This window comes from Helianthus annuus, chromosome 7 (assembly GCF_002127325.2).
Source record: "Helianthus annuus cultivar XRQ/B chromosome 7, HanXRQr2.0-SUNRISE, whole genome shotgun sequence".
Lineage (NCBI taxonomy): Eukaryota > Viridiplantae > Streptophyta > Magnoliopsida > Asterales > Asteraceae > Helianthus > Helianthus annuus.
Window position 1 is genome coordinate 117,202,371 of NC_035439.2, and position 24,496 is coordinate 117,226,866.

The following is a 24,496-nucleotide window of genomic DNA, read 5'->3' on the forward strand; positions in this document are numbered from 1 at the left end:
AGCATTGGTTAATCCAAAGGGCATGACGGTAAACTCGTAATGTCCATACCTAGTTCTGAAAGCAGTTTTAGGTATGTCTTCTTCTTGTACCTTCAATTGATGATATCCAGAGCGCAAGTCTATCTTAGAAAAATATCTAGCTCCTTGCAATTGATCAAAAAGATCATCAATCCTAGATAATGGGTATCGATTCTTAATTGTATCCTTATTTAATTCCCTATAATCGATACACATTCTCATCGATCCGTCCTTCTTCTTTACAAACAACACTGGAGCTCCCCACAAAGAGGAACTTGGTCGTATAAACCCTTTACTTAGTAATTCATCTAACTGTTTCTTTAATTCCAGCATTTCAGTGGGTGCTAACCGATAGGGTGCCTTGGCTATCGGTATAGTTCCTGAAATTAGATGAATTCTAAATTCTACCTCCCTATCGGGTGGTAATCCTGGTAGGTCTTCTGGAAAGACGTCTGGGTATTCTGATACTATCGGGATGTCCTCCAGTTTCTTACTTTTGGTATTAACAACTACCGAAACCATATATGCTATTCCTTGTTTTCTTGAATAACTGGCCAACTTCATTACTGAAATAAATTTCAGTGGCTTTTGTGCTTATCTCCGGTAATCATTACTAATTCTCCTGTGGGTGTATGGATTTCTATGGAATTTTATCACAAAGAATTCGAGCATGGTTGGCTACTAACCAATCCATTCCTAACACAACATCGAATCCGGCTAAATTCATAGGTAACAGGTTTGCAGAAAATTTATGGCCTAAGAGTTCTATCTTTCCTTCTCGCAAAACCTTATCTATTTTAACAGAATTCCCATCTGCCGTTTCGACTGTGAAAATCTGCCTAAGGTTGGTTAAAGGTAAATTAAGAGCTTGGCAGAACAAAGTATTTATAAAAACTTTGGTTTGCACCAGAGTCAAATAATACTTTTGCATACACATTGTGAACTAAGAACGTACCAGTTATGACGTCAGGAGTTAGTTCGGATTCCTGAGTAGTCAATTGAAAGGCTCTTGCGTTCTTTTTGGTAGTTCCTTCTGTAGGTTTAGCCTTGTTATCTGCTGGTTTGACTAATTTCGGGCAATCTAGCTTGAAATGCCCGGCTTCTCCAGAATTGTAGCAGACTGTCGCCTTCTTTTTCCTGCAATCTTCTTCTCGATGTCCTGGAATTTTGCAGTAGTTATAGCACCCTTTGCATTGTCCAAAATGCCTTCCTTTACAGGTACTGCAAAATGGGGCAGTAGAAAATCGCCCTGTTCCTCTTTTCCTAAAGTTACTGCTATTACCCACTCGAAATCCTTGGGTAATCTTTTGGGCAACATCATTCCTTCTACTTTCTTCCCGCGTGCGCACCAGTCCGTCAGTTAAGGTATTGGCTAACTCCACTGCATCGTTAATCGTGCGAGGCCTAGCAGCTTTGACAATGTCACGAATCTCGCTAATCAAACCCCAAATATAGCGAGAGATAAGTATCGGTTCCGGCGAGGCCAGAGTAGGTACAATCCTGGCATACTCAAAGAATTTTGAAGTATACCCTCGGCAGTCAACATCCACCATTCGGTGGCTCAGAAATTTGTTTGCCATTTTTTCTTTTTCATATTCGGGACAAAATTTTCTTTCTATTAATTGCTTAAATTCTTCCCAACTCATGGCATAAGTCAAGTCACTTCCCTTAGCTTGCAATACTGTATTCCACCATTCTAACGCCTCTTCCTTGAAAAGGTGAGAAGCGTACATGACTTTATCCTCCTCGGCGCATTTACTTATTTTGATCACTGCCTCGGTTTTCTCTAACCAACGCAATGCTGCAGTTGCACCTTCATTGCCTGCAAATTCAACTGGTTTACAGGCAAGGAACTCCTTGTAAATGCAACCAGGTGTTGCAGCTTTCCTTCTTTTGTGTATCGGGGCTTGAATTCCGTTATTATTATTACCGCCTCCATTGATACTATTACTGGCAGTATCGTCGTGCGTACGTTTACTAGGGTGAGCTTGCGAAGGCTCAACAGGACTTTTTACCGCAACGATGATAGCTGGAATAGCATTAACTATTCCCTGAGCAACGATGTTTTCTATGTCTTGCCGGTTTAGGAAGTGATCCTCGTTATTGTGTTCCGATTGGTTAACTTCATTAACTGGTTCATTAACAGCGTGTTCCATCTGGATGTGTATCAATCACGAACTATTATTTAGTACAAATACTTTGGTACACTATACAATCAAACTTTATTTAAAACACAACAACCTTATAGATCTTATTACAATTGAAATTCAATGACATGCTATTATTTTAATTTAACTATAACGATTATGCTCCGTATTTATTTTATCGCCTCGTATTTATTTATCTAACTTCCATGGTTGGTCTAGGTTTGGCAGCTTATCTTAATTAAGGATCGAGATTTGATGCTATAGTGGCTAACATATAAAGATCTGACCCTTTTTCATCTAATTCATCTTCCCATGGCGGGTTTTTACCTATTTCCTGAGATTCCTTATTAACTATCACTTCTTTTGAATTGGACGTCCCTATTTTCTCGTGGCTTTTTCTAATAATCCAATCTCTCTTCTTGGGAGTAAGTAGTTTTCATAGTGTGCCTTACGAATAAATATTCCTTCATTAGTATTCACTGAATATCTTGAGGAATTTGATTGGGACGAGGTTCCCTTATTCTTTTGGGCACTATCTAGTTGATGATAAATATCCGAAAGCTTTTGCTTACCCATTCTGTACATTAACAAGTAGTTAAATAACACGAAGAATCAATAAAGAAACACATAATCACACAAACATGTACAGCCAAAACTGTCGACTTTGCGACTATTCGATTTTATATAGTTTTAATAGTATGCGTCCGGACACACTGATTATCTTACAACGTTTTATTTTTATACTATTTTACAAGATTTATATTTTACTATTATTGTTATTATACACTACAACCACACCACCCCATGCAACCCCTGTTAGATGGCATTTTAGAAACGACGTTCCCTCTCGTCGTACTTCCAGGAGATCTGCTCTCCTACCTCCTGAATCCTATTTCCGGCATCCACCAGCTCCTCGCCATAGTGGCGGAGTTCAGCTAAGTTTTCATGGCTCATTGGTGGGTTTGGTACAGGTTCCGGATCAAATTGAGGGAGAAAGGTGTCAGGGCTATTCATAATGTTCTGAAATTGCCAGTCGGCAGTCCACCATTCCTCCACTGCTCCTGGTAGAGGTCTAGGGTGAACAATAGGGTCTGGAATGGCAGGTTCTAGGTTAACAGGCAATAGGGCTTCGGCTGGGTAGTTAAAGAGAGTTTCATCGGCAGGTCCGATGACGTCACCAAATGCCAGTTTACGGTCCAACTCTTTTTCCCAAGATAGTGGTTCCTGGTTTTGCCTGGAACTCTCCCCAGTTTCTATTCCCTTTCCTTTATCCTTTGAATCTTCCTTTTTCATAGTTTTCTGTGTTGCTGGCTTCTTCCTGCGTACACGCCTCCAACCTACCCACCTATGTCTCTTTTTCACTACTTTTGGTTTTTCCTGAGGTTGGGCTTTAAATACCATAGGCTCCTCCACATCTGCCTGGTACCCAGTAGTAATATTGGTGATATCCATATCTGTACTATGGATAGAAATATTCTGTAGGGCTTCTGATAGTTCGTTCATGCTGTTAGCACACACGAAGACGCACACAATTCTAAGTTAAAATTTTTGTAAACTAAAATTTCACAAAATCACAAAATGGCAATCAGATAAATTAAGTATTTCTGAATACTTAATTGGCTTAAACCAGTGGCTCTGATACCACCTTTTTCTGTCACGGCCCCCGTGCCCGGTTTGACCCAGTCCAAGAGCCGCGGGACAGAAACTTGTGGTACAGCGGAAGTCTAGCAGGATCGTTTAAACTTGAAAATGTCCGAGTATTATTTATTTCATAATTCGGGATAAACCCCGTAATTTACAGTGGGGGAATTTCATAGGAATTTCCTTATTTTACAAAACATGTTTATTTATTTATTTGTTTGAGCCACTACTTCAAGCTTGGGAGTGCTCCGTAGCACTTGTTCTTGATTCACAGTAGGTCACCTGAAATATGTTTTAAAAATATTTTTGTCAGCTGGGAAATACTGAGTGAATCATTCATTTTGATAAAATGACACATAGTTATAATATTACAGCATAAGAGCGATTACAATGGCATTTATCTTATTTTTTATCTGGCCTTGCCACCCGTGTGACGATGATCAGACCACTATTGGGTCCAGTCACCCAAGTAGTGACGTTTTGTCACTGTTAGGACTTATTAGCCTAACCTGTGTTAGGGCTTATTAGCCTAACTCATGAGAAATTAGTAATGTGCACAATACCCCACTAGCCAGTGATTAAGATAACCACGACTTAATCCATGTAATTATCACATTTGAAAATAACTTGAGGTATTGTAAAACAGTTGGTAAAAAGAGAATGACTCACATTGCAAGTTTATACGGGCAGGGTTTAGCCTACTGATAAGCCGAATAACCTAGTTTAATGCACACAAACCAGGTTAGTAACTAATACAACATTTACGATAACTCACGAGACACAACCCTCACAACGAATGACAAAGTGCCATACTAAACATCCATCGAATTAACGACAAATGACAAAGTATAACCCTAATGCGGGCAGCACTTAAACATCCATTTGATAGTTTCAATCGATCGGATATTTAATCGTAGCAGCGATCGAGTTAATACCCGGTATTGTGGCAGCACCTCACTATATGAAATTATACTTTTGAACAGCAAGAATTCGTTTATGAAAGATTTCGTCGACACAGAATGAAAGTCTCTGAGCTAGGCTATTTATAACCTGAATTTAGGTTTTACGCGGCCCGCGTAAACCTAAGGGTAACACTTACGCGGCCCGCGTGGCCGCCTAGTTTACGGGTAGGTTTGATGGGTCATGGGCTTAGGGTTGCCAGATGGGTTATACGTGGCCTGGATGCTTATCCGGATGAATTTCAAGTTGACGCGACCCGCGTAAACATCCCTTAAGTTTTACGCGGCCCGCCTAGAACCCTAAAACTTATCCGGTGATTCATTAAGTTGTAGCGGCCCGCGTAAGGTTAAGCTATCCCTTACGCGGCCCGCCTAAAACCCAAATTTTCTTGTTTTTCTTGATTTTTCATGCACAGTAGGGTTTTAGGGGTCCGGGTGTACATCTATAGGTTGGTTAGAGACATTTTTGAAGGTCCTTACAGGTAAGTAGAAGAAAGACGAACTAAAATTGCCAAGAATAATGGTTGCTTAGACAACAGTTCAACCATGATACACAGTTCAACCATGATACAACCCGATGACTGGCGTCAATCGCAATAGAATAAAGTTTGGTTCCCAGCAGAAGCTCCAGTGCCCTAAGAAAGTATTAAACCACCAAATAAGATTATCATTCACTACAATAGCAGGATATCCCAATATCAATCATCTTATCTAATTTAATGGCAATTAAATCAGAAAAGAAAGGCAAATACATCCTGCCAATAAAAGCATAAAAATGAGGTAAAGTGTGCAAGTGATACTTAAATGTGTTCATAATAAACTACAATTCAATGAAGTGTAATTGTTATTTAAACTCTGAAATTTCAGTTGATTTTTTCTTTTACTTATTTTTGTTTTTTTTAGGTTTCTTTTCTCAACATAATACTTTTCTAAATTTTATATGTACCGTCGCAAGAGGTTATTTTATTTCATTCTGAACCCGTCGCACGTGGTTTTTTAGTCATCACATAGAATGTTTCGTCGCCATTTGCGGATTTACATCTCCGTTCGAACCTGTCACCATTTGCTGATTTTTATGTACGTTTCAAACCCGTTGCAGAGCATGAGTGGTAACCCACTAGTTCTAATTTCTTTAATAGCTTTTAAACTATCTATAATAAACAATTAAATATCAATATCTTTAAAAAATCAACAAACCCTTCTTGTCACAATCCCTAATCCAGATTATTAAAGTTACGAAATAAGGCAGCGGAAACTGCAGTCGAATCGTTAAGGTCATAACTTTTAACCTCAAAGAATCAAAATCACAATTCATAAGGGCGTCTACATCAATCGCAGAAATGTGGAGAACTGCTATGGCACGCGCCACCGGCGCTATTCGGTTGCAGTTGACGGAAATCACCACCACACCATTCCACCGTACCTACTCTCCGTCTGCAGTAATTAACTCCATGATTCTACGTTCTCTTAAAGAGCACTACACTGAAGTATCCAAAATGGCCCCTCCCCCTGTACGTTCCCATCTCAATCCCTCTCTCTCTAGGGTTTTAAGAGGGTTGATTTTTAAAATTATAATAAAAAATGACAAATTACTCTCTGCGGCATTTTATCAAACACCTGGTAGGCATTGTAAGATTGTGTTAATTGGGCATAAAAAACTGGATTTTGTTGTTAGGGTTTTAGTGAGGTTTATGTCCATTTGTCTCTCTAGGGTTTTACCAGGGTTTATGTTGAAAATTCAATTAATTTCGATAAGCTACTCTCTACGGCATTTTATTGAACACCTGGCAGGCACTGTAATCTTATGTTTATTGGGAAAAAAACTGGATTTTGTTTATAGGGTTTTAGTGGGGTTTATGTTCCATCCCTTTCTCTAGGGTTTTACCAGGGTTTATGTTGAAAATTTAATCAGATGCGATAATTTACTCTCTGCGGCATTTCATCGAACACCTGGTGGGCACTGTAAGCTTATGTTAATTGGGCATTAAAAAACTGGATTTTGTTGATAGGGTTTTAGTGAGGTTTATGTCCCAACTCCCATCTCTATCTCTAGGGTTTTACGAGGGTTTACCTTGAAAATTTAATCAAGCTCGATACGCTACTTTCTGCGGCATTTTATCGAACAGCTGGCAGGCACTGTAGTTCATGTTAATTGGGAACAAATAAACTGGATTTTGTTTATAGGGTTTTAGTGAGGTTTATGTATGTGTGCTTTTGACGATCTCTGATATGTTATTTGTTCAGAAGGTGAGTCCTCCAGAGCCATTTACAGTGGTGAAAGGGGCACTAGACAGTGGCGGTCCGGTTCTGACACGAGTGTATGGCGAAGAGGAGATCAGGTTATCGGTTATGCGGATGATTAACATTCTTCCCGGAGTGGATCCTTCTGAGATTGATGGGGATGATGAGATTTCTTCATGTTGATGTATCGAAGCCCGGTCAAGACTATGTTTTGCATTTCTTGTGCGGGTTGTACCCGGATGCGGTGGGGATTCATTCGGTTTCGTTAAGGCATAAGCTTGAAACTTCAGGGCTCTTCAAGGTTCCATCTAAATACAACGGTCCAAGTTTTGAGTAAGTCATGTTAATGTTAATCTTTAAATTTCTAATGGTAGAACAACTATAGTTATAATTTATGTGTATGTCATATCATGATTTGAATTTCTATATTGTGCTGTAGTTTACTTTTTATGCTATGATTTATTCGAATTTTTTTTCTGATCCTTAGATACCATAGTTCTTGGGTCAGTTTTATTGTTTTGCTTAGCATCGCCATCAACCATAGACTTGTCAATAGCGGTCACTATAGCGAATAGCGTAGTGTATAGGTTGAAGGTCGCTACAGGGTATGTAGCCATAAATAGCGGGATTTCAGTTATTATTTTTGTATTTTTTTTAAATACAAATAGATTTAAATATAGCTATAAAATAGCTGAATTTTAGGTTTTTGTTAAATATACATGTAAAATAGCATATATACCAGGGTATCTTCATATGATATACATAAGTTTTTTTTTTTTTTTTTTAGTTTTTTCTAGTGTATCACTATTTATAAAATAGTGCCCTCTATTTACGTTATTCGCTATGTAGCATATAGGTACCTTATTGCTATTTGTCGCTATTTGTCATTAACAACTACGGCATCAGCGGTGTTTTTGAAGTGATGTTTGTGTTTCCTGGGTAGTGAACAGTTGTTGCCACACATGAGTGTCTCTGATATAGGATATGAGAATACGACATACATACTTTTTTGTTATATAAGGATTTGTAGTTTTGTACACCTTATGATCAATCCAAGATTATGGTCCCTATTGCTATTTTGCACCTTCTAGTAGGTACAAGTGTACAACTTTAACATGCCATTAAATTTATATCCGGTAGCCTGGAAAGTTTGTTTTTTCAGTTTTTATTTTCTAATTTGTTTTTAGAAGGGTTAAATTACACACCCGCTAATCTTACTACTAAGGCTGGAGGGTGTGGGCGTGTGGCTAGGGGCTTTATCACGCCACCTCACCGCCACGTCACACAAGGCCTTTAAAGCCCCCTCCTTTAACTTGTAGGGTGTGGAGGGTGTGGCTAGGGGCTTTATAGCGACCCCCTTTAAAGCCAATCAAATTCGATGGATCCCCCCCCCCCCCCCCGCGTGCTCGTTAACCTGGTGGCGGAAGGATGATGGCGCCCCCTCCTTAATTGCGGCGGTGGGGACGATGGAGCTCCTTAGGCGCTATGGAGGCTGAGGTGGCGGGGTGGCGCCCCCCACACCCACCAGCCTAAATCTATACCTTTTGGAAAATTTGATTCTCGACTGATTTTGAATCCAGTGAGATGAAATATTCAATTTGACGGATTCCAGTTTTTAAAATGTTCCATTTAAGTAGACATATTCCTATACCGATTTAAATGTCTGATTAATTATTTATGAATTATATTTCAATTTTCGGATACTTATGATTTACTAGTGGGAGACCCGCGCGTTGCGGCGGTGTGAACAATTAGTGTGATATTACCATAGTGCCCGTCTCAAAACATTTATATGGTATAGTACACGTACCTGCACGTTACGGCAGAGGGTTGAACTGTGAAAATAATTAAGATTGAAATCCGTCTTCCGGATACACTACTTTTATGAGATACTTATTCATAAAATAATTACTTCAAACTTTTAATTATAAAGTTCTTGAATACTGAATCAATTTACTTGATAAACCAAACCATGATCATTGATTAAACAAGATTCTTTTTACATTTTTTACAGTCACAATTAAACTAAAAAGTGGCACACCTTCTTAAAGTTCTAAAACACCCTAATTAAATTAATACATAATCACACAACTTACAATTTGCCACACAAAAGCTTTTCCCAAGCTCAAAAAATGGTAGGTAATCAAAGCATATTCTACAAATTACATATACATCTTACTAAATTAAGTTTGTAAACGATGATGTTAAAACATACGTTACGTCAGCGAGGGGCCCACGTTGACCCGCCAAGTCATGAATGTCCCTCACGATGTCAAACACAGCCTCTGGTTGAGCCAACTTCAGGCTGTTTTCGGACATTTTCTTGAGCTCATCTGAGTTGGTGCTGAACCATCCAGCCACTATCTGGGCTGTTTCTTTTGGGCTTCGGGTGAACACACCCGCCCATTGCCCACCACATATGGGACGTTTCCTTTTTCCTGTTGGTCCAAAATGAAGCAAGTCAATTTAGGTTATTCTTTTTACTAACGGGTCAGGTAAAAGGTTAATGTTGGTTAAACTGGAAACTGGTTGAACGGGTTGAGCGAGTCAAACATCTAGGGGTGAGCAAGTTTAGGTCCGGACCGAAAATAACCGAGAACCGAACCGAAAATATACCCAACCCGACCCGAACCCAAGTACCTAGGTACTTAGATCGGTTCCAATTTTTCTTATAAAATAGGGTCGGGTCGGGTCGGTTCTCGGTTCTTTTCATGGTGAAACCCGACTTTTACCTATGAACCGGAACCGACCCTATATTTAGGGTAGTGAATCGGTTCTGTATTTTATGTTTGATCGGTTCTCGGGTCGGGTAATGGTAGGGTCGGGTCGGGTTTTTCCTTTTGCTCACCCCTACAAACATCACCTAAAGTGCATAAAACCTCCTCCTAAGTTTATTTACATTAATCATATTGAAAACATTAATTATATGAGAAACTGTTTTGACCTGTTACCCAACCCACCAGACTCGCTCATAGAAAATTGTAAGAAACACACAGAAGTGGAATTTACATACATGTCCTGGAATATAGTCGTTGAGGATGATCGGAAGCCCCCTGATCAGCGCCTCAGCCATCGGGTACCTGACAGATATGGGACCATGTATGGATACGGTTTTACAATCATAATCCAGACCGGAATTATCAAACCCCTCTCATACTCGCCTTAGTCTGAAATAAATTTGTTTTCACCATAACCAGATAACTTCTTAAAACACCTACAAAATACTAATAACTTGTGACATGACTTTAAGTTGATATGGAGGTTATTATTTGAATACATACCTGATTATTCTCCATCATCTCTTCCTGCAGTGACACAACAGGTCAACAACAAACATTCAAACAGTTCATGAACATGATAATGATGATTAAAGTTACAGTTACATGCCTGTTTTTTAAGCAATTCGTGGTTGATTTCTTTTAGTTTTGCAACTTCAGCTTCCAATTCCAAAGTATATGCCTACGAAATTCAATCAAGTGAACGTTAATCGAATATTTTGTTATCGGTGGGATTTACTGAGTATAATGATGATGATGAATTAATTAATTTCCTTTTTATTTGATGCATTGAAACATCACCCCCACAAGGGATGGAAATCATAACAAGACCTGATACAATGTTTCTGGTAATGGTAACGCACTTTTGTTGAGAAAAATGTTTACTCGCAATATCTACGAGAAAAGATGATGTCACGCACATCCATCTTTAAGTCTTTATATTGCTCCAACAAAGAGTAATAATTTTCTAAGCTATCCTCTTCTTCAATGTGAATTGGGTCCCTTTCCTCCTGAAGAACTTTCATTTGTCTCTGCAAACAGAATAAATACGTAAGCAATATGCGTGAAAATTTTGAATCATTACTTATGAAAAGAAAGATAGACAACCTCAAGATCAGGGATGGCTCGATCAGCTTGAAATTGATAGAATGAATTACGAAGCAAATTTTCTGGATCACCGTCTTTGCATCTCAACTGATTCAAAAGCATGTTGTAGCTTAAATGGAACGCGCTGACAAAGTCAACAACAAAAGTCAACTCAAGATGCAAATCATAATACTCAACACCAAGAACAATGTAACGATGTAATATGGCCACAAATGCAGCATTCAACAAAAGTTGACTTACACTACAAAAGGTATGCCTTTGACCATGATACCTGTTTAAACAGTCGGCGCTCCTTTTGACCATCATTTTAGCGGTGGAAGATATGCAGACCCCACGATCATCAATTCCTCTACGACCCGCTCGACCACTCATTTGAATATATCCACCACTCGATAGCCATCTGAATTTATCGCCGTCAAACTTCCGAACATTTGAAAAAAACAACCGTTTTTGCAGGCATATTGAGACCTATGCTAAATGTCGCTGTGGCAAACAAGCACTGTTGCAAAAAATCTCAGTATAAAAACCTCAAAAACACAAAACATAAGGCAAAACCAATATAAATGAATGCTTAACAGTCTCATCCCAACCTTAATTAGACCTTCTTGGAATAGTATTTCAATGACTTCTTTCAGTATGGGGAGTAACCCAGAATGATGCACGCCTATTCCACGCTTCAAGAGGGGAAGCATATTCGACACCTGGCAAAGCCCAAAATCAGAAACATTAACCGAAGAAAAAATTAAATAATAACTCATGAAAAGTTCCAAAATGATATATACTTCAACAGAAAAATATAGATATTGAATGAGGAGAAAGCAACCTTTGCAACATAAAGGCATTGACGGTCTCCAAAGTAGCAATAGCTACATGCTCATATGAAGTCCATTCTGTGAATTATAAAGATAAAAATAAAAAAATCAATTCATTTTATCATAAGTAATACATAATATTTTTGAGTAGTAAACCATAATATACATTTTTAACAAATAACAAAAAACACCGATTACAAGTTAAACAATTTCCACCCCCAAAAGCTCCCCTCCACCATTGAATAGCAACTTGACTATTAGCAAACCATACAGAACACATACATAGTCACAAAACAATAATAAATAATATGTTCTATCTACAAATATAACCTGTCAAAACATCCTTGATCTGCTTCTTTAAGACAGCGCCTTCAGCTTCAATTCATCCCTTTAAACACCGATTACACATTCTAAACACGGGTATAGATCAGTCTCACTCAATTATCATCATTACCGAACGTAATCAAACCCTGGAAGTCTCAATCGGAATCCTGTGTAGAAGATTTGGGAGGAACATTTATCAAGTCTTTGTTTTTGTGCGTTTGGACGATGAAGGGTTTCACAGTTACTGACATTCAATCGCCGGAACCCTAGCCTTAACCGGAAATGTTGAACCCATTCAGGCGATACACGAGCCGGAGGTTTGGAAGAGAAAGAGAGAGAATATGTTTCATGAGCTTTGGAAGAATGATCGGTCTGTATTTCATGAGGTTTGGAACAGAATTGAATTCCTTTGTGGCTGTAGAGATTCAATCATAAAGCCTAATTGAAGGAGAACGATTCGGCTGAACAAACTGATGTTTATATTCGAAGGATTTCATCATATCTGAAAGGGGATGTAAAGAGAGGAGGATAAAATGGGAAGGAAAATGTAAAAATATAGGGTTTATCTAAGACTTTTAATCTGCCATCTTAAAAAAGAGGTATTAAATTACCTTTGTGTCCATTGGAAATGTATTATATATAGTTATATAGAGTTATAAATTTTATAAAGCACCCACAGTCACACACACACACACACTGAAATAGCACAAGTTGTTAGTAATTAATAGGAGATTGAAGGCGAGGACACTTGATGTGATTTGTATGCATCATGTGGTGGTGGCGTTGATAGCCGAAGGACAAGGGGGTACATGCACTAATTGGCCTTTGCTCAGTGTTATGTGCCTTATGTCCAAGGCTTGATGCAAAACCACTATGGAGCCGGGGGGTCTCACTGGAAGCAGCCTCTCTACTCCTACTCCTACGAGGTAAGGCTGTCTACATCTTACCCTCCTCAGACACTACTTTAGCTTTGCTATTGGTGGGATTTACCGAGTATGGGCTTTTCGTACCCGAGGCGCAAGGAGATGATGATGATGATTGATAGGCGCATAAAAGCGATGAGGTCTAAGAATGAGGCGCAAAGCGCAAAAGCTGTGGGCTTTTCGTACCCGAGACGCAAGGAGATTATATGTATTTTTATATTTATCTCATAGGATTTTGGCATCCCTTATCCAAAATATAGCTATAATTAAGGTTTATATATGATTTTATCAAAAAAAAACTATTGTACAACACTTTGATGATTAAAAACAACATAAAAACACCCAAAGTACGTAAGGCGTGCACCTCAGACCCCCAAAAACCCAAAAAATTGCGCTTTTCTTGCGCTTTGTGGAAAAACACGCTTTTTAAAACCCAGGATTTGTTTATAAGTAGGAAAACGTTTCACTTCTCATTGGTTAAATGTTTTTCATACATTTGAACATTTTTTTTTTTGGTTTGGGATTGAACTTTGAAAGTTACATAATTTTACATTATCGTTTTAGTTGTTATTTGTAAGTTTTCTAACGCTTAAAGTTTATCATCGATTTAGCGGGGTTAGGTTATGACTTATGAGGCTGATTAGAGGTTGTATAGCTGGAGAATGTGTCATAGTAAAAAAAAAAAAAACATGTTGCCGGTTTCCCACTGCGCCTCTTTGAGACTTATTCTTTTATATTTACACAATTTTCATTTGTAGGGAGATGAAGAAGTTGAAATGTTTGTACCACTACTGGTTATTGCCGAGTCAACTCAATGAGCTGTAGAGTGTAGACCTAAATGTAATTTATAAAATGTGAATTAGGAAATATAATAGATAGAGGCAAGTATAATCAAACAACAAACAAGTTGATATGATTAATACAGATGATTTAACTAATTGTTTTTTTTTAAATAATTTGCAGGGCCCTTGATGATAGAATGAGGGATGCATTTCATGGTTACATTGAAGAACGAGGTATAAACGATGGTTTATTTCCCTTTTTACAAGCATGGCTTTATGTGAAGGATCACCGTGGTCTTATGCATTGGTTCAAATCAGTCGGGACATGCGTTAAAAGAGCCAATTAAGCTTTCATTCGACTTCTTATTTTGCCAACGGATCTCAGGCAAACACACAGGCTGCATTTACTGCCGTTACACAGGCGGTCCCATTCAAGTTTGGCTCAGGGACTAGCGAGACACCATCATCCGCTTCAGCGGGGTCTCTTTTTAGTTCTTCAGCTCCTAGTTTTGGTCTTACTTCTGTCGCCACCTCATCTGGCGGTTTGACCAGTAGTTCCACCACCAACATGTTCAGTTCTGGCTTTAGTGCAACACCAAGTTTTGGACTTAGCTCTACTGTCGCCTCATCGGAGACCAAATCCGGCGGCTCTGGTTTCGGTTCAACACCGAGTTTTGGAGTTAACTCTACTGTCGCCTGATAAGAGCCCAAACCTGGTAGTTCCGCTACCAACGTGTTTGGTTCTGGCTTCGGTTCGACACCTAGTTTTGGAGTTAACTCTACCGTCGCCTCATCAGAGCCCAAATCTGGTAGTTCCGCTACCAACATGTTCGGTTCTGGCTTCGGATCAACGCCTACTGTTGCTTCGTCAGAGACCAAATCTGGTAGTTCCGCCAGTAACGTCTTTGGCTCTACACCGTTTTCCTTTGGGGCGTCTACTACATCTATGCCTTCAGCCAGCAGTTCGCCTTTCATGTTTGGATCATCTAACGCAGGTGCTTCAACGGGATCATCCGTGTTCTCATTTTCTTCAAAACCGTCTTCTCCTGCTCCAGTTTTCGGAAACTCGACTCCTGTTTTCGGAACTTCGCCCACTAATAACACCGATCAAATGAGCATGGAAGACAGTATGGCCGATGACTCCAACCAAACACCAAGTCCAGCGCCTGCTTTCGGTCAAGCTTCCAGCGGCACACCACCGGGTTTCATGTTTGGTTCCGCCACACCGACACCACCGACAACGGTTCAGCCACCAGGTTTCATGTTCGGTGCGCAGACAAACCAACCGCAACCACAAGCACAAGCACCGTCTCAGAGTCCTTTTCCGGCAACACAGTTTAGTGCGGGAGGAAGTTTCTCATTAGGTAGTGGTGGAGACGACAAGTCTAATAGAAGGATTGTTAGAGTTAAAAGACAGAGCAGGAGGAAATGATAAAACATGTGAAGGGGTCGCTTGTTTCGACATTCTACAACATGTGTCGGGTATTGTGGTAGTTAGATTGTTCTTGTATCTCATTTTTGGAGGAAGTGTTTTGTATGAGGTCCATCGGTATAACATCTTCTTTATCTTCTTGTGTATCCATGTAAAAACATACAAGGTAAAGACATTGCAACTCTAGAGTCATAATGCTGAATGATATAGCTTGTAGTTCGGTCTTTATAATATATGGATGCTGTCTTTTGCTGGCGGTCGACAAGGTTCTATACATGGACTGTATAGCCATTGGCTAACCGGTTCTTGTGGCCCGTTTGGCGTCAATCTGGTGCCATTTGATGATTATGTAAGCGGGCCTGCGATTGTTTGTCATCTTATTTTGCTGCAATAATTTCTGTATCAATTTCTTAAATTCTCATCATATAAATGAAACTGGTCAAAAGTTAATGTCAAGGTTACCTTTAGATATATGAATAAAGACCTAGAGACATTTTTTTTATTCAAGTGCAATAAAAATAAAGTTCTGTTTCTTTTGTAGAATTTGTTGATATCTGAAAATTAAAACAAAAATAGTTTTTTTGAACATGGGAGGCAGTGTGGTGGTTTGTTTTCCTCTGTTCAAGAGGGTGAATGGTTCAAATTCCGTAATGTGTATATACTAGTTGATTCTCCGTCTGTGTTGCGGGGCGAATTTCCAGCTCAAAAGTCAAAACACAGGTTCGTTTTTTGATGCAGTTTCGCACGTTCACTTTATGTGCACATAGTTTTTTTAACAAGGTTGATCTAGTTATGCAATTTCATCTTTGAATTTCTTGGATATTAGTTATGTTGGTTGGACTTTCTCTGTCAACTGCTAATTTGGGTCGTATGTTTACTGTTTTTTTTTAAGGGGAAGTTGTTTAGGCCAGGCAATGGATTGGATATTGATCCATATCCAATCCAATCCAATCTGATCCATTTAAATCACTTATTAGATCATAAAAAATATCCCCTAATCCATTAATTAATCCAATGGATCAATCCATTTATCCAATTAATTATATGTAGTGATCCATCCTATAGATCCACAGTTCTCAAAGGCCAAACCCTAAATTTTGAAATAATCGAGCCTCCTCTCTCCCTCCAAGAGTCCAAAGTCGTCACGATTCAACGATCATCTTCACAATCATCATCGTTCCTCATCCAATCACAGTAAATATTCTATCCGTCTTTTTTAACAGTATTAATAACCTAGGGTTTTCAATTTTGCAATTTAGGGTTTCACTTTCGTAACCATTTCAGTCCACCTCGTAACCATTTCAGTCCCTGTATTTACAGAATAAATGGATTGAAATGGTTACGAAAGTGAAACTACAGGGACTGAAATTGTTACGAAAGTGAAACAACAGGGACTGAAATCGCAATTTTTAAACTAATGGACTAAAATAGTAATTTTTGACAAACCACAAGGACGAAAACAGTAATTAACTCGTTTGTTTGTGTGGAAACTGTAATGTGTACATCTTCATACCTTCTCGTTTACAGCATTAGTTAATTGTCTGGATTTTGAGGTTTACGAGGTCAGTAAACAACTTGGAACTTGATGCTAAACTGCTGAGGACACTTGTTAAAGTTGCGGTATTTATTTATTTATTTTTTTGATAATCTGGATTCTATGTGCGTACTATAACTCGGCACTCGTGATTTTAAAACTACTGCGATTCATCATTTCAAACTTTGTGCGTATTTGATTACTTTATTGTAATGGTTTATTGACTTTCCGTTTTTGAGTAATTGAACTTGTGATGAACTTATGAGGGCTCGTAGGTATTTTCTCAAGCTCGAGCTCGGCTCGTTTATTTTCTATTAATTAATGTATTAAATAAAAATAATATAAATAATAGACTTTTTACTGATGGCACCTTTAACTTTCATTTTGTTGTCAAAAGGCAATTTCGCTCGTATAATCGCCAACGGTTTACACTTGATTTTGCTTATAATAATCCATGTAAGCGAAGTCAAGTGGAAATCCACATGTAAATGTATGATGATTATGCAAGTGGGATTGCCTTTGGCAACGAAAGTGAAAGTTGGGAGCGTCATTAGTCAGATTGTCAGTATGGATGATTATCGGCCAATGAGTCATAAATTGAATTATAAATTTTTTATTCACTTTAAATTTATTATATTGTTAAATTCAGTTTCAGTTGTGTGTTGCAGGCTGGAGAAAAGGCTGCAAGTTGTGTTAAATTACTATTAAAGTTTATGAACTTTAGTTTACTGATTGCTTGGTTTTAAAAAGCGAGAGGCGCACAAAAGCGACAAGGTCTAAAATTGAGGCGCAAAGCGCAAAAGCGGTGGGCTTTTCGTACCCGAGGCGTGTGTATGTTTTACATCACAACTCATAACATGAACAGGCTAAACCAAATCATTCTTGGTGTGTACTTTTTACATCACAACTCATAACACAATCATGCTAAACCAAATCATTTGTGGTGTAATTACACGATATGTCGCCGCACCCCGCAGCGTCAAAAATACAATAACTAATAATATTATACAACTATCTTAATTACTATTAACACTTGAGTTCTTGAATGCATATTCCATAAACGATCATGTTATTGCTTTCTTGTTAGCAGTTCCTTGAGTGGCAGTTTTTGCACCATTTAATGCTTTTTTTGCTGCTGTTGCAAGTCAAAAGGCCAAGGTACAACCATATGCCTAGGGTACATGAGGCGCGCGCCTCAGGCCAAAAAACCCACGAAAAAACATCAAAAAATGCGCTTTTTGGGCGCTTCTTGGAAAAACACAAGGCGACAAGCAAAAAAGCCCAAGACCCTGCGCCTTGCGCCTAGGGCGCGCTTTTTAAAACCCAGACTGATTGGGTAGTAATTTTACATTCTCAGGACAGTGGACGAGCTTGGATTAGAACGGACACTTGTTACAGGTAAATTTGCAAGAAGATGTTAATGTCATATTCTTTCTTATATAACTATCTAAATCATATGGATGTGTTATGATTCAAACTGCTAACTTAATTACTATTCTGTTAATATTAACTTTTTATCTTACATTGGTCTTTCTTGCAGACCATTTAGAAGAACTAGAGCGGCTTCTTAATGGGATTTCTGTACTAAAGGATTTTTGCTGCATATTTGAATAAAATCGGTGTCAAAGCACGCCAAGTATGTGGTGGTCTCTTTGCGTTATTTTATATTTTAAAACACCTTCTGGAATATCTTTCATATTTTAGGTTCAAGCTCGTTTGCACCCTATTTTTAATGCAATATTTGGTTTGTTGATCTTTTTTGTTTGTGTGTAAACTGTAATGTGTACATCTTTATACCCGTCCATTCTAGAGCATTAGACAACAGTCTATATTTTCATGTTTGTGAAATCTGACAACTGTTTGAACCTTGTATATGCCTAACATTATAACTGAAAACCAGCCATTAAACTGGTCAAAGTAGATTTTTTTTTTATTTTATAGATTTTTTTTTTTTGGGGTTTTTTATTTTTTTAGATTTTATTTATTTATTTTTTTATTATTTTTTTAGCTTTTTTTTTTTTGAATTTTTACCATTTTTTATTTTTTGTGATTTTTAGAGGTTTTTTATTATATTTTTTTATATGGACCGATCCGGATAGTGATCCATCCATTTAAAATTATTTGGATATGGATTGGATCACGATCCATTATGTTGGATCATGGATCGGATCATGATAAATGGATCATTAATGGATCGGATCATGATCCAATCCATATCCATCCATTGACATGCCTAAAGTTGTTTGTTTATATTTATTCAAATTAAAAGTTTACAATACCTGTTGTATATGCCATTGATCTCGTCTTGAGGATCTTTTTCTTGTAGTGTTATATATGTACAGATCCAGAAGCCGAGGTTATCGCATTATCGCCAACATCAATAATGGCTACGAATCAATTCGTATGTGAGATTTGTAATAAGGGTTTTCTAAGAGACCAGAATTTGCAGCTTCACAAAAGAGGACACAACTTGCCATAGACTCTTAAGCAAAGAAACAAGAATGAAGTGGTGAAGAATAAAGTGTACATATGTCCAGAGAAAAGCTGTGCTAATCATGACCCTTCTCGAGCTCTCGCAAATCTGCACGCAATTAAGAAGCATTATAGTCGGAAACATGGAGAAAAGATATGGAACTGTGAAACGTGTCCAAGGAAGTATGCGGTTCAGCATTTGTACTCTCTAGTACCGCAAATCTTGCTAATCCGATTGAACCGCATACTTCTTTGAACACTTTTCACAGTTCCATTTCTTTTCTCCATGTTTCCGACTATAATGCTTCTCAACTACGGTCAGGTCTCCGAGAGCTCGAGAAGGGTCATGATGAACATAGCTTTTCTCTGGACATATGTACACTCTCTTCTTCAACACTTCATTCTTGTTTCTTTGCTCAAGTTTCCATGGCAAGTTGTGTCCTCTTCTATGAAGCTGCAAATTCTGGTCCCTTTGAAAACCCTTATTAGCAAATCTCACATATTAATGATGTTGGAGATAACGCGATAATCTCAGCTTCTAGATCTCACATATTAAGCAAGAAACTCCATGGATTTTTGGTTTGAGTTGTATGACAGATTGTTGGTCTTTTTCTCTCCATGGCTCTGTCCATTAATTCCTTTTGCATCAAGATCTCCTGAAATCATTCAGCAAATAATCAAGAAATGAACAGTAATCATCCGATCAATCGATCGATCAATCAAGTTACATGAAACCGAATAAAAGCTAAATAGTACTTACACAGAATCATAATCTAACCGTGGGTATTCTAAATCATAGGCTACTGAAAATAGAGCAAATAGTTACGAACCTCTTTAACCACTTTGAAATGAAAAACAAACTCAGTTGTGATAATTTCACTAATATTCAGGGTTAAGAAAATAAAAAATGAGGATGGGAAGAAAAAAGAGGACAGAAGAAGATGAAAGAAACCCTAAACCAAAATCACGATAATTATCAAGAATTCATACCTTCCTCATCTTCATCACCATCGCCATAACTTCAATTTTGTGTGTGCGGGAGAGAAGAATCAGCAGAGAATGAGGCAGATTGAATGGTGCACTCCGTCGGGCCACAAAACACCACCATGTCGCTCATTGAACCATGGTCACCTCTTTGCTGCCATCGCCAGTTAGGTGTCTCGAAACTCCATAGCCACCCTCCCTCTAGCTCATCAATATCTTTACTGCAAGAATCAAACAACAAAATATGTCAGTTGGTTTAATATGCTTTCAATCGACAGGGATATGGTGGCATAATTGAATTTCAAAAACCTTAATAGAGAGAGAGAACAGGGATATGGTGGCAGACTTGAATTTCAAAAACTCTAATAGAGCCATAAGAAGAAAAGGGCAGAGGTGAAGAATCATTGGTGGTGATTCAAAACCTCACTTGCGCCCAACTTCGGCTTGTTTGGGAGATTCTTTCAAAGCAGGAAGGAAGGAGATCCAATCAGAGTGAAGGAAGAAGAGGAAAGGGAAAGAAGGGTGGGAGCGTGTTCAGTTTTTGACATTATGTATACCTTTATTTATATTCATGTGTTTGTTTATTGTTCATTTGTTTGTTTTTAGGTTTTACAAAAAAAAAAAAAAGGATTTAAAAAGGGGCCGCTTGTGAAGGTGACATGTTTTTGGAGATATCGTAGAGAATAAATATAAAACTTTAACACACATGATAGCTACTTCAAAACAGAATATTTCTTTTTCTCTCTCTCTCTCAGATACACACACTCGCAGCAAGAGAGACAGAGAGAGAGAGGGGGCACGGTTTCCTTGTACGCTACGTCAACCATGGATTTTGGAGTATTACAATATTAGTAGTTCATGTGCTAGTAGTTCAAATAAATAAATGTGTAGATTAACCATTTGTGCTCATTCATAACCAATTTCATAAGTTTTTACAATTGTCTTTTTGTGCTAACTTCAAACCATTGTTTAACAAAATTCGATTAACACAGTTTGTACCAGATCTCAACTCGGTATCTATGTTACCCACATATGTAATATTTTCCACTCTAATAGAAGTTTTCACATATGTTACCCAAATAATGATGCATTTACTTAAGTTGTTAACATTCAAATCACATTTAAACATCTACTTAGTTTATGATTCTTATTGTTAGATTCATATGCCACTAGCAAATGTTATTATAAGTTCACCGGTTACACATAGATCCAATAGAACAACCTAGGTTAAGTCGGTTATGCTTGTGATGATAAATACCTCAAACCCCATTAGTGACGACCCACCCATGCCTAACTTTGAAGTTTTAAGAAAATATATTGAGATTACAAAGTAAAACTGAATACATGTTTATCATATAGCTACATTGTTTTAAATCTTTGGTCGATGTCAGTTTGTTATTGAAATTTGCTATTGCTTACAATGCCAAAAATATGTTTTATTTCGAATACTAGTTTGTTAACAAAATATATACTTATATATCGGAAAAGAAAACACAAATGCCTATAGAGTTTTTATAAAAAAGTTAATGAACGAAAGTTATCAACAAAGAATCAAATTTGTTGAAAATTAAATAAGTTAAACAGATATATTATATAAAGTATATAACATCATGTGAAATTAAAGCTTAAGAAAATTATTATTTATGGAACATTGAAATTTAAAAAAAATTAAAAAAAAAATTAAATGAAGGAGACATGTACAATGTGAATCTTAAAATTTTAACCTCCGATCTTGTTACTTCGTTGTAGATTATGCCTTGTTTTGAAACTGTTTCAAAGTTGTTTGAATGATTGTTATTGGATTTATAGCATAAATTCATTATTTTGTGTTACGAGTTTTGGACCTAAATTAAGTTTGGGTAATGGTATCGAGATATCCTTTAAAATTTGTGTACATCCTTCAATACAAAACGTATAGCCCAATACGTTTCTTATAGGGTTCAAACGCATTAAATGCGACACCAATAGGAATCGTATAGGGCAATACGCTTCCTATTGCTACGATGTACCTACTCTCTGACATGCAGGTAGCTCAGAACTGAAAATGTCTGAAAATTAACCCCAATAAGATTTGGGAGTCGTATAGGAAGCGTATAGGGCAATACGGTTTCCCTGTCAGTAAAGTATAGAAAGTGTACAGAGCAATACGGTTCCCCTGTCACTAAAGTATAGGAAGCGTATAGGGCAATACGGTTCCCCTAATCCGTTATCGAACTTATCCCGATATACATATACACCTATCCACAAGGATGTATGGACAAAAATACAAGAATATATATATATATATATATATATATTTGATGTGCATAAAGTGTGGTCTAATTAAACTAACTAATTTTAACCCTAAACTAAACACTCTAAGTTTTAAATTTATAACTAAGTCTCTCTAAAATCTAGACCACACAACCGGCAAGTGTACCGATCAATGTAGTACAACCTAAGAAGTCCGAGCATCGAACCCACGAGATTCCTAAGAAGCCGTTGGTACATCACCCGCTTTTGGAGGCTGATGAGGTTCAGATGCCTCAGATGGCTGAGCAGGAGGGCGGACATGATGATGTTGAGGTCCCGCCTCAGCATGAACATGGGGTGGCTGATGACTGGCATAGGTGAAATGTATAAGTATATGGGTATATCGGTTCCACCCCGTCCACCACCACGAGTTTATCCGGACCGGGGCTCGTTCTATACGCAGGAGCCCGACCCGTCCATGCAATCCTTTACCCAGCCCATCCCGTCCTTTCATGTATGTTATCTTATTTTTATTTCATTTATCTACGAGCAATTTAATGATATGTAATGGGTATTTTGTTTAAATTCTTATAGGTTTATGACCCCTATACTCAACCCAACTTTTTCCATGCCGCATTTTCTTCAGTCCGGCCAGACCATGCCGCTCTTTCCTTTGTCCGACCTTTCCATGCAGGTATGTTATTTTGTTTTTATTTCACTTTCTACGAACAATTTTAATGTTATGTAATAAGTATTTTGTTTAATTTTTTTATAGGCTCCAGACACGACCTATACGCGGCACAATCCGTCACCCTCTACTATGCATGGCCCGTACTTTACGAAGGAGGAGCTCGCTGAGTTTGACGAGGATTGATAACGGTAGTGGTTTATGTTCTTTTTATATGATGCAGTACCGTGCGAACAATTGAATTTAATATTCAGTATTTGTAATATTCGTTTAATTTGGATATGTTTGTTTTGATAAGTTATAATGTATGGATATGTTTAGTTTGTTTTAATTGCTTAATTTCACTACGTCTTTTATAAAATTTATATCAAAAAAAACCAACACCATTTTATAACAAAAAAAACCAACTTAATTAATTTAAAAAAAACACAAAGTTCAAAAAGATACGAAAAACAGTATGTTGCTCTTGAAAAAAAATCTCCAGGGAACGTGTGGCCCTTATATGATTCCCCTAGTCTCTCTGTACTTCAAGTACACGTATAGGAATCGTATAGTTCAATACGCTTAGACCCAAAGGAACTGTATTGCCCTATACGATTCCTAGAGAGTTTTAAGGACGTGCAAATAAAATGAGGAGATGTGTGGATAACCAAAGTTTTAATCAATAAGTAGTTAAGAGAATAATAGGCCAAAAGTTAACTCATATTCATTATTTCGGGCATATATACATAGGGGATGGTTCAAATGAAAGCCACTTTTATTGCGAAAACTAACTAAAAAATCCTAAAAAAACAGACAATTTTTATTTCATTTTTTTTATTAAAATCGCTAGTTTTTTTATATATATAAAAACCTTTTTTTCAAAAAAAAAAAAGAATTTTGTTGTGTAGTGCACATGTGTAGTACACATACACATGTGTACTATTACACATGTGCACTACAATTTTTTTTTAAAAAAAAGTTTTTTTATATAATTTAAATAGCGAAAATTGGTATGCAAAAAAATGGGTATGTTTTTTAAGTTTTTTTATTTAGTTTTTGAGTTTTCACGATTACTAGTGGTTTTCAATTGAACCTTCCCCTATATACATAATAATCATATCTATAGAGTTGTGATATAGAGAACACATATTACATTAAATATAAGGATATACAAATTGGGGTGCCACAAAGTGTGGCAAACTTAGTTTGCCAATTGGTAACACCACCGCTAACATAGTTTGCCACTCAAAAGTTTGCCAAATCGGTGTAGGCTTGCCGAAGTGATGAAGGGAGGGTATGAGAGAGAGAGTAGTGTGGGGTGGGGCCCATTCTAATCTCAACCAATCACACCTTTTTCCTTTTAAAAAAAATAGTTTACCACTTCACCAAGTGTCTAACCATTGCCAACACTTTTGAGTATAATTTACCACTTTGACATGAT

At 37.6% G+C, this 24,496-nt stretch overlaps 1 protein-coding gene and 1 pseudogene across 13 annotated transcripts; one reads left to right on the forward strand and one right to left on the reverse strand.

Annotated features, from left to right (window-relative positions):
• Nucleotides 1–5,554: 5,554 nt before the first annotated feature.
• Nucleotides 5,555–15,593, forward strand: LOC110867658 (annotated as a pseudogene).
• LOC110867659 (DExH-box ATP-dependent RNA helicase DExH9-like) lies at nucleotides 9,105–20,705 on the reverse strand. Of its 13 annotated transcripts, XM_022116666.2 has the most exons (12): nucleotides 20,463–20,704; nucleotides 20,160–20,374; nucleotides 18,977–19,825; nucleotides 11,714–11,780; nucleotides 11,481–11,591; nucleotides 11,162–11,389; nucleotides 10,891–11,014; nucleotides 10,704–10,814; nucleotides 10,394–10,465; nucleotides 10,288–10,311; nucleotides 10,020–10,230; nucleotides 9,105–9,444 (listed from the first exon to the last, which is right to left on the reverse strand). In XM_022116666.2, exons 6-11 carry the CDS (start codon nucleotides 11,260–11,262, stop codon nucleotides 10,147–10,149), a joined length of 516 nt encoding a protein of 171 aa, XP_021972358.1. In that variant the 5' UTR covers nucleotides 11,263–11,389; nucleotides 11,481–11,591; nucleotides 11,714–11,780; nucleotides 18,977–19,825; nucleotides 20,160–20,374; nucleotides 20,463–20,704; the 3' UTR covers nucleotides 9,105–9,444; nucleotides 10,020–10,146. The 13 variants fall into 13 exon arrangements, 1 of the variants encoding a protein (XP_021972358.1); XR_004862472.1 differs by lacking the exons at nucleotides 9,105–9,444; nucleotides 10,020–10,230; nucleotides 10,288–10,311 and adding an exon at nucleotides 12,033–13,783 and having other exon boundaries at nucleotides 10,390–10,465; nucleotides 10,647–10,814; nucleotides 20,463–20,705; XR_004862473.1 differs by lacking the exons at nucleotides 9,105–9,444; nucleotides 10,020–10,230; nucleotides 10,288–10,311 and adding an exon at nucleotides 12,033–12,193 and having other exon boundaries at nucleotides 10,390–10,465; nucleotides 10,647–10,814; nucleotides 12,276–19,825; nucleotides 20,463–20,705.
• Nucleotides 20,706–24,496: the final 3,791 nt, after the last annotated feature.

Coding starts and splice junctions, on each gene's coding strand:
- LOC110867659 (XM_022116666.2), bottom strand. CDS start 11,262: ATGAGTGGTCGAGCGGGTCGTAGAGGAATTGATGATCGTGGGGTCTGC. Junction 10,815..10,890: donor GAGCCATCCCTGATCTTGAG/GTTGTCTATCTT, acceptor TTCTGTTTGCAG/AGACAAATGAAAGTTCTTCA. Junction 10,231..10,287: donor AGATGATGGAGAATAATCAG/GTATGTATTCAA, acceptor ACAAGTTATTAG/TATTTTGTAGGTGTTTTAAG.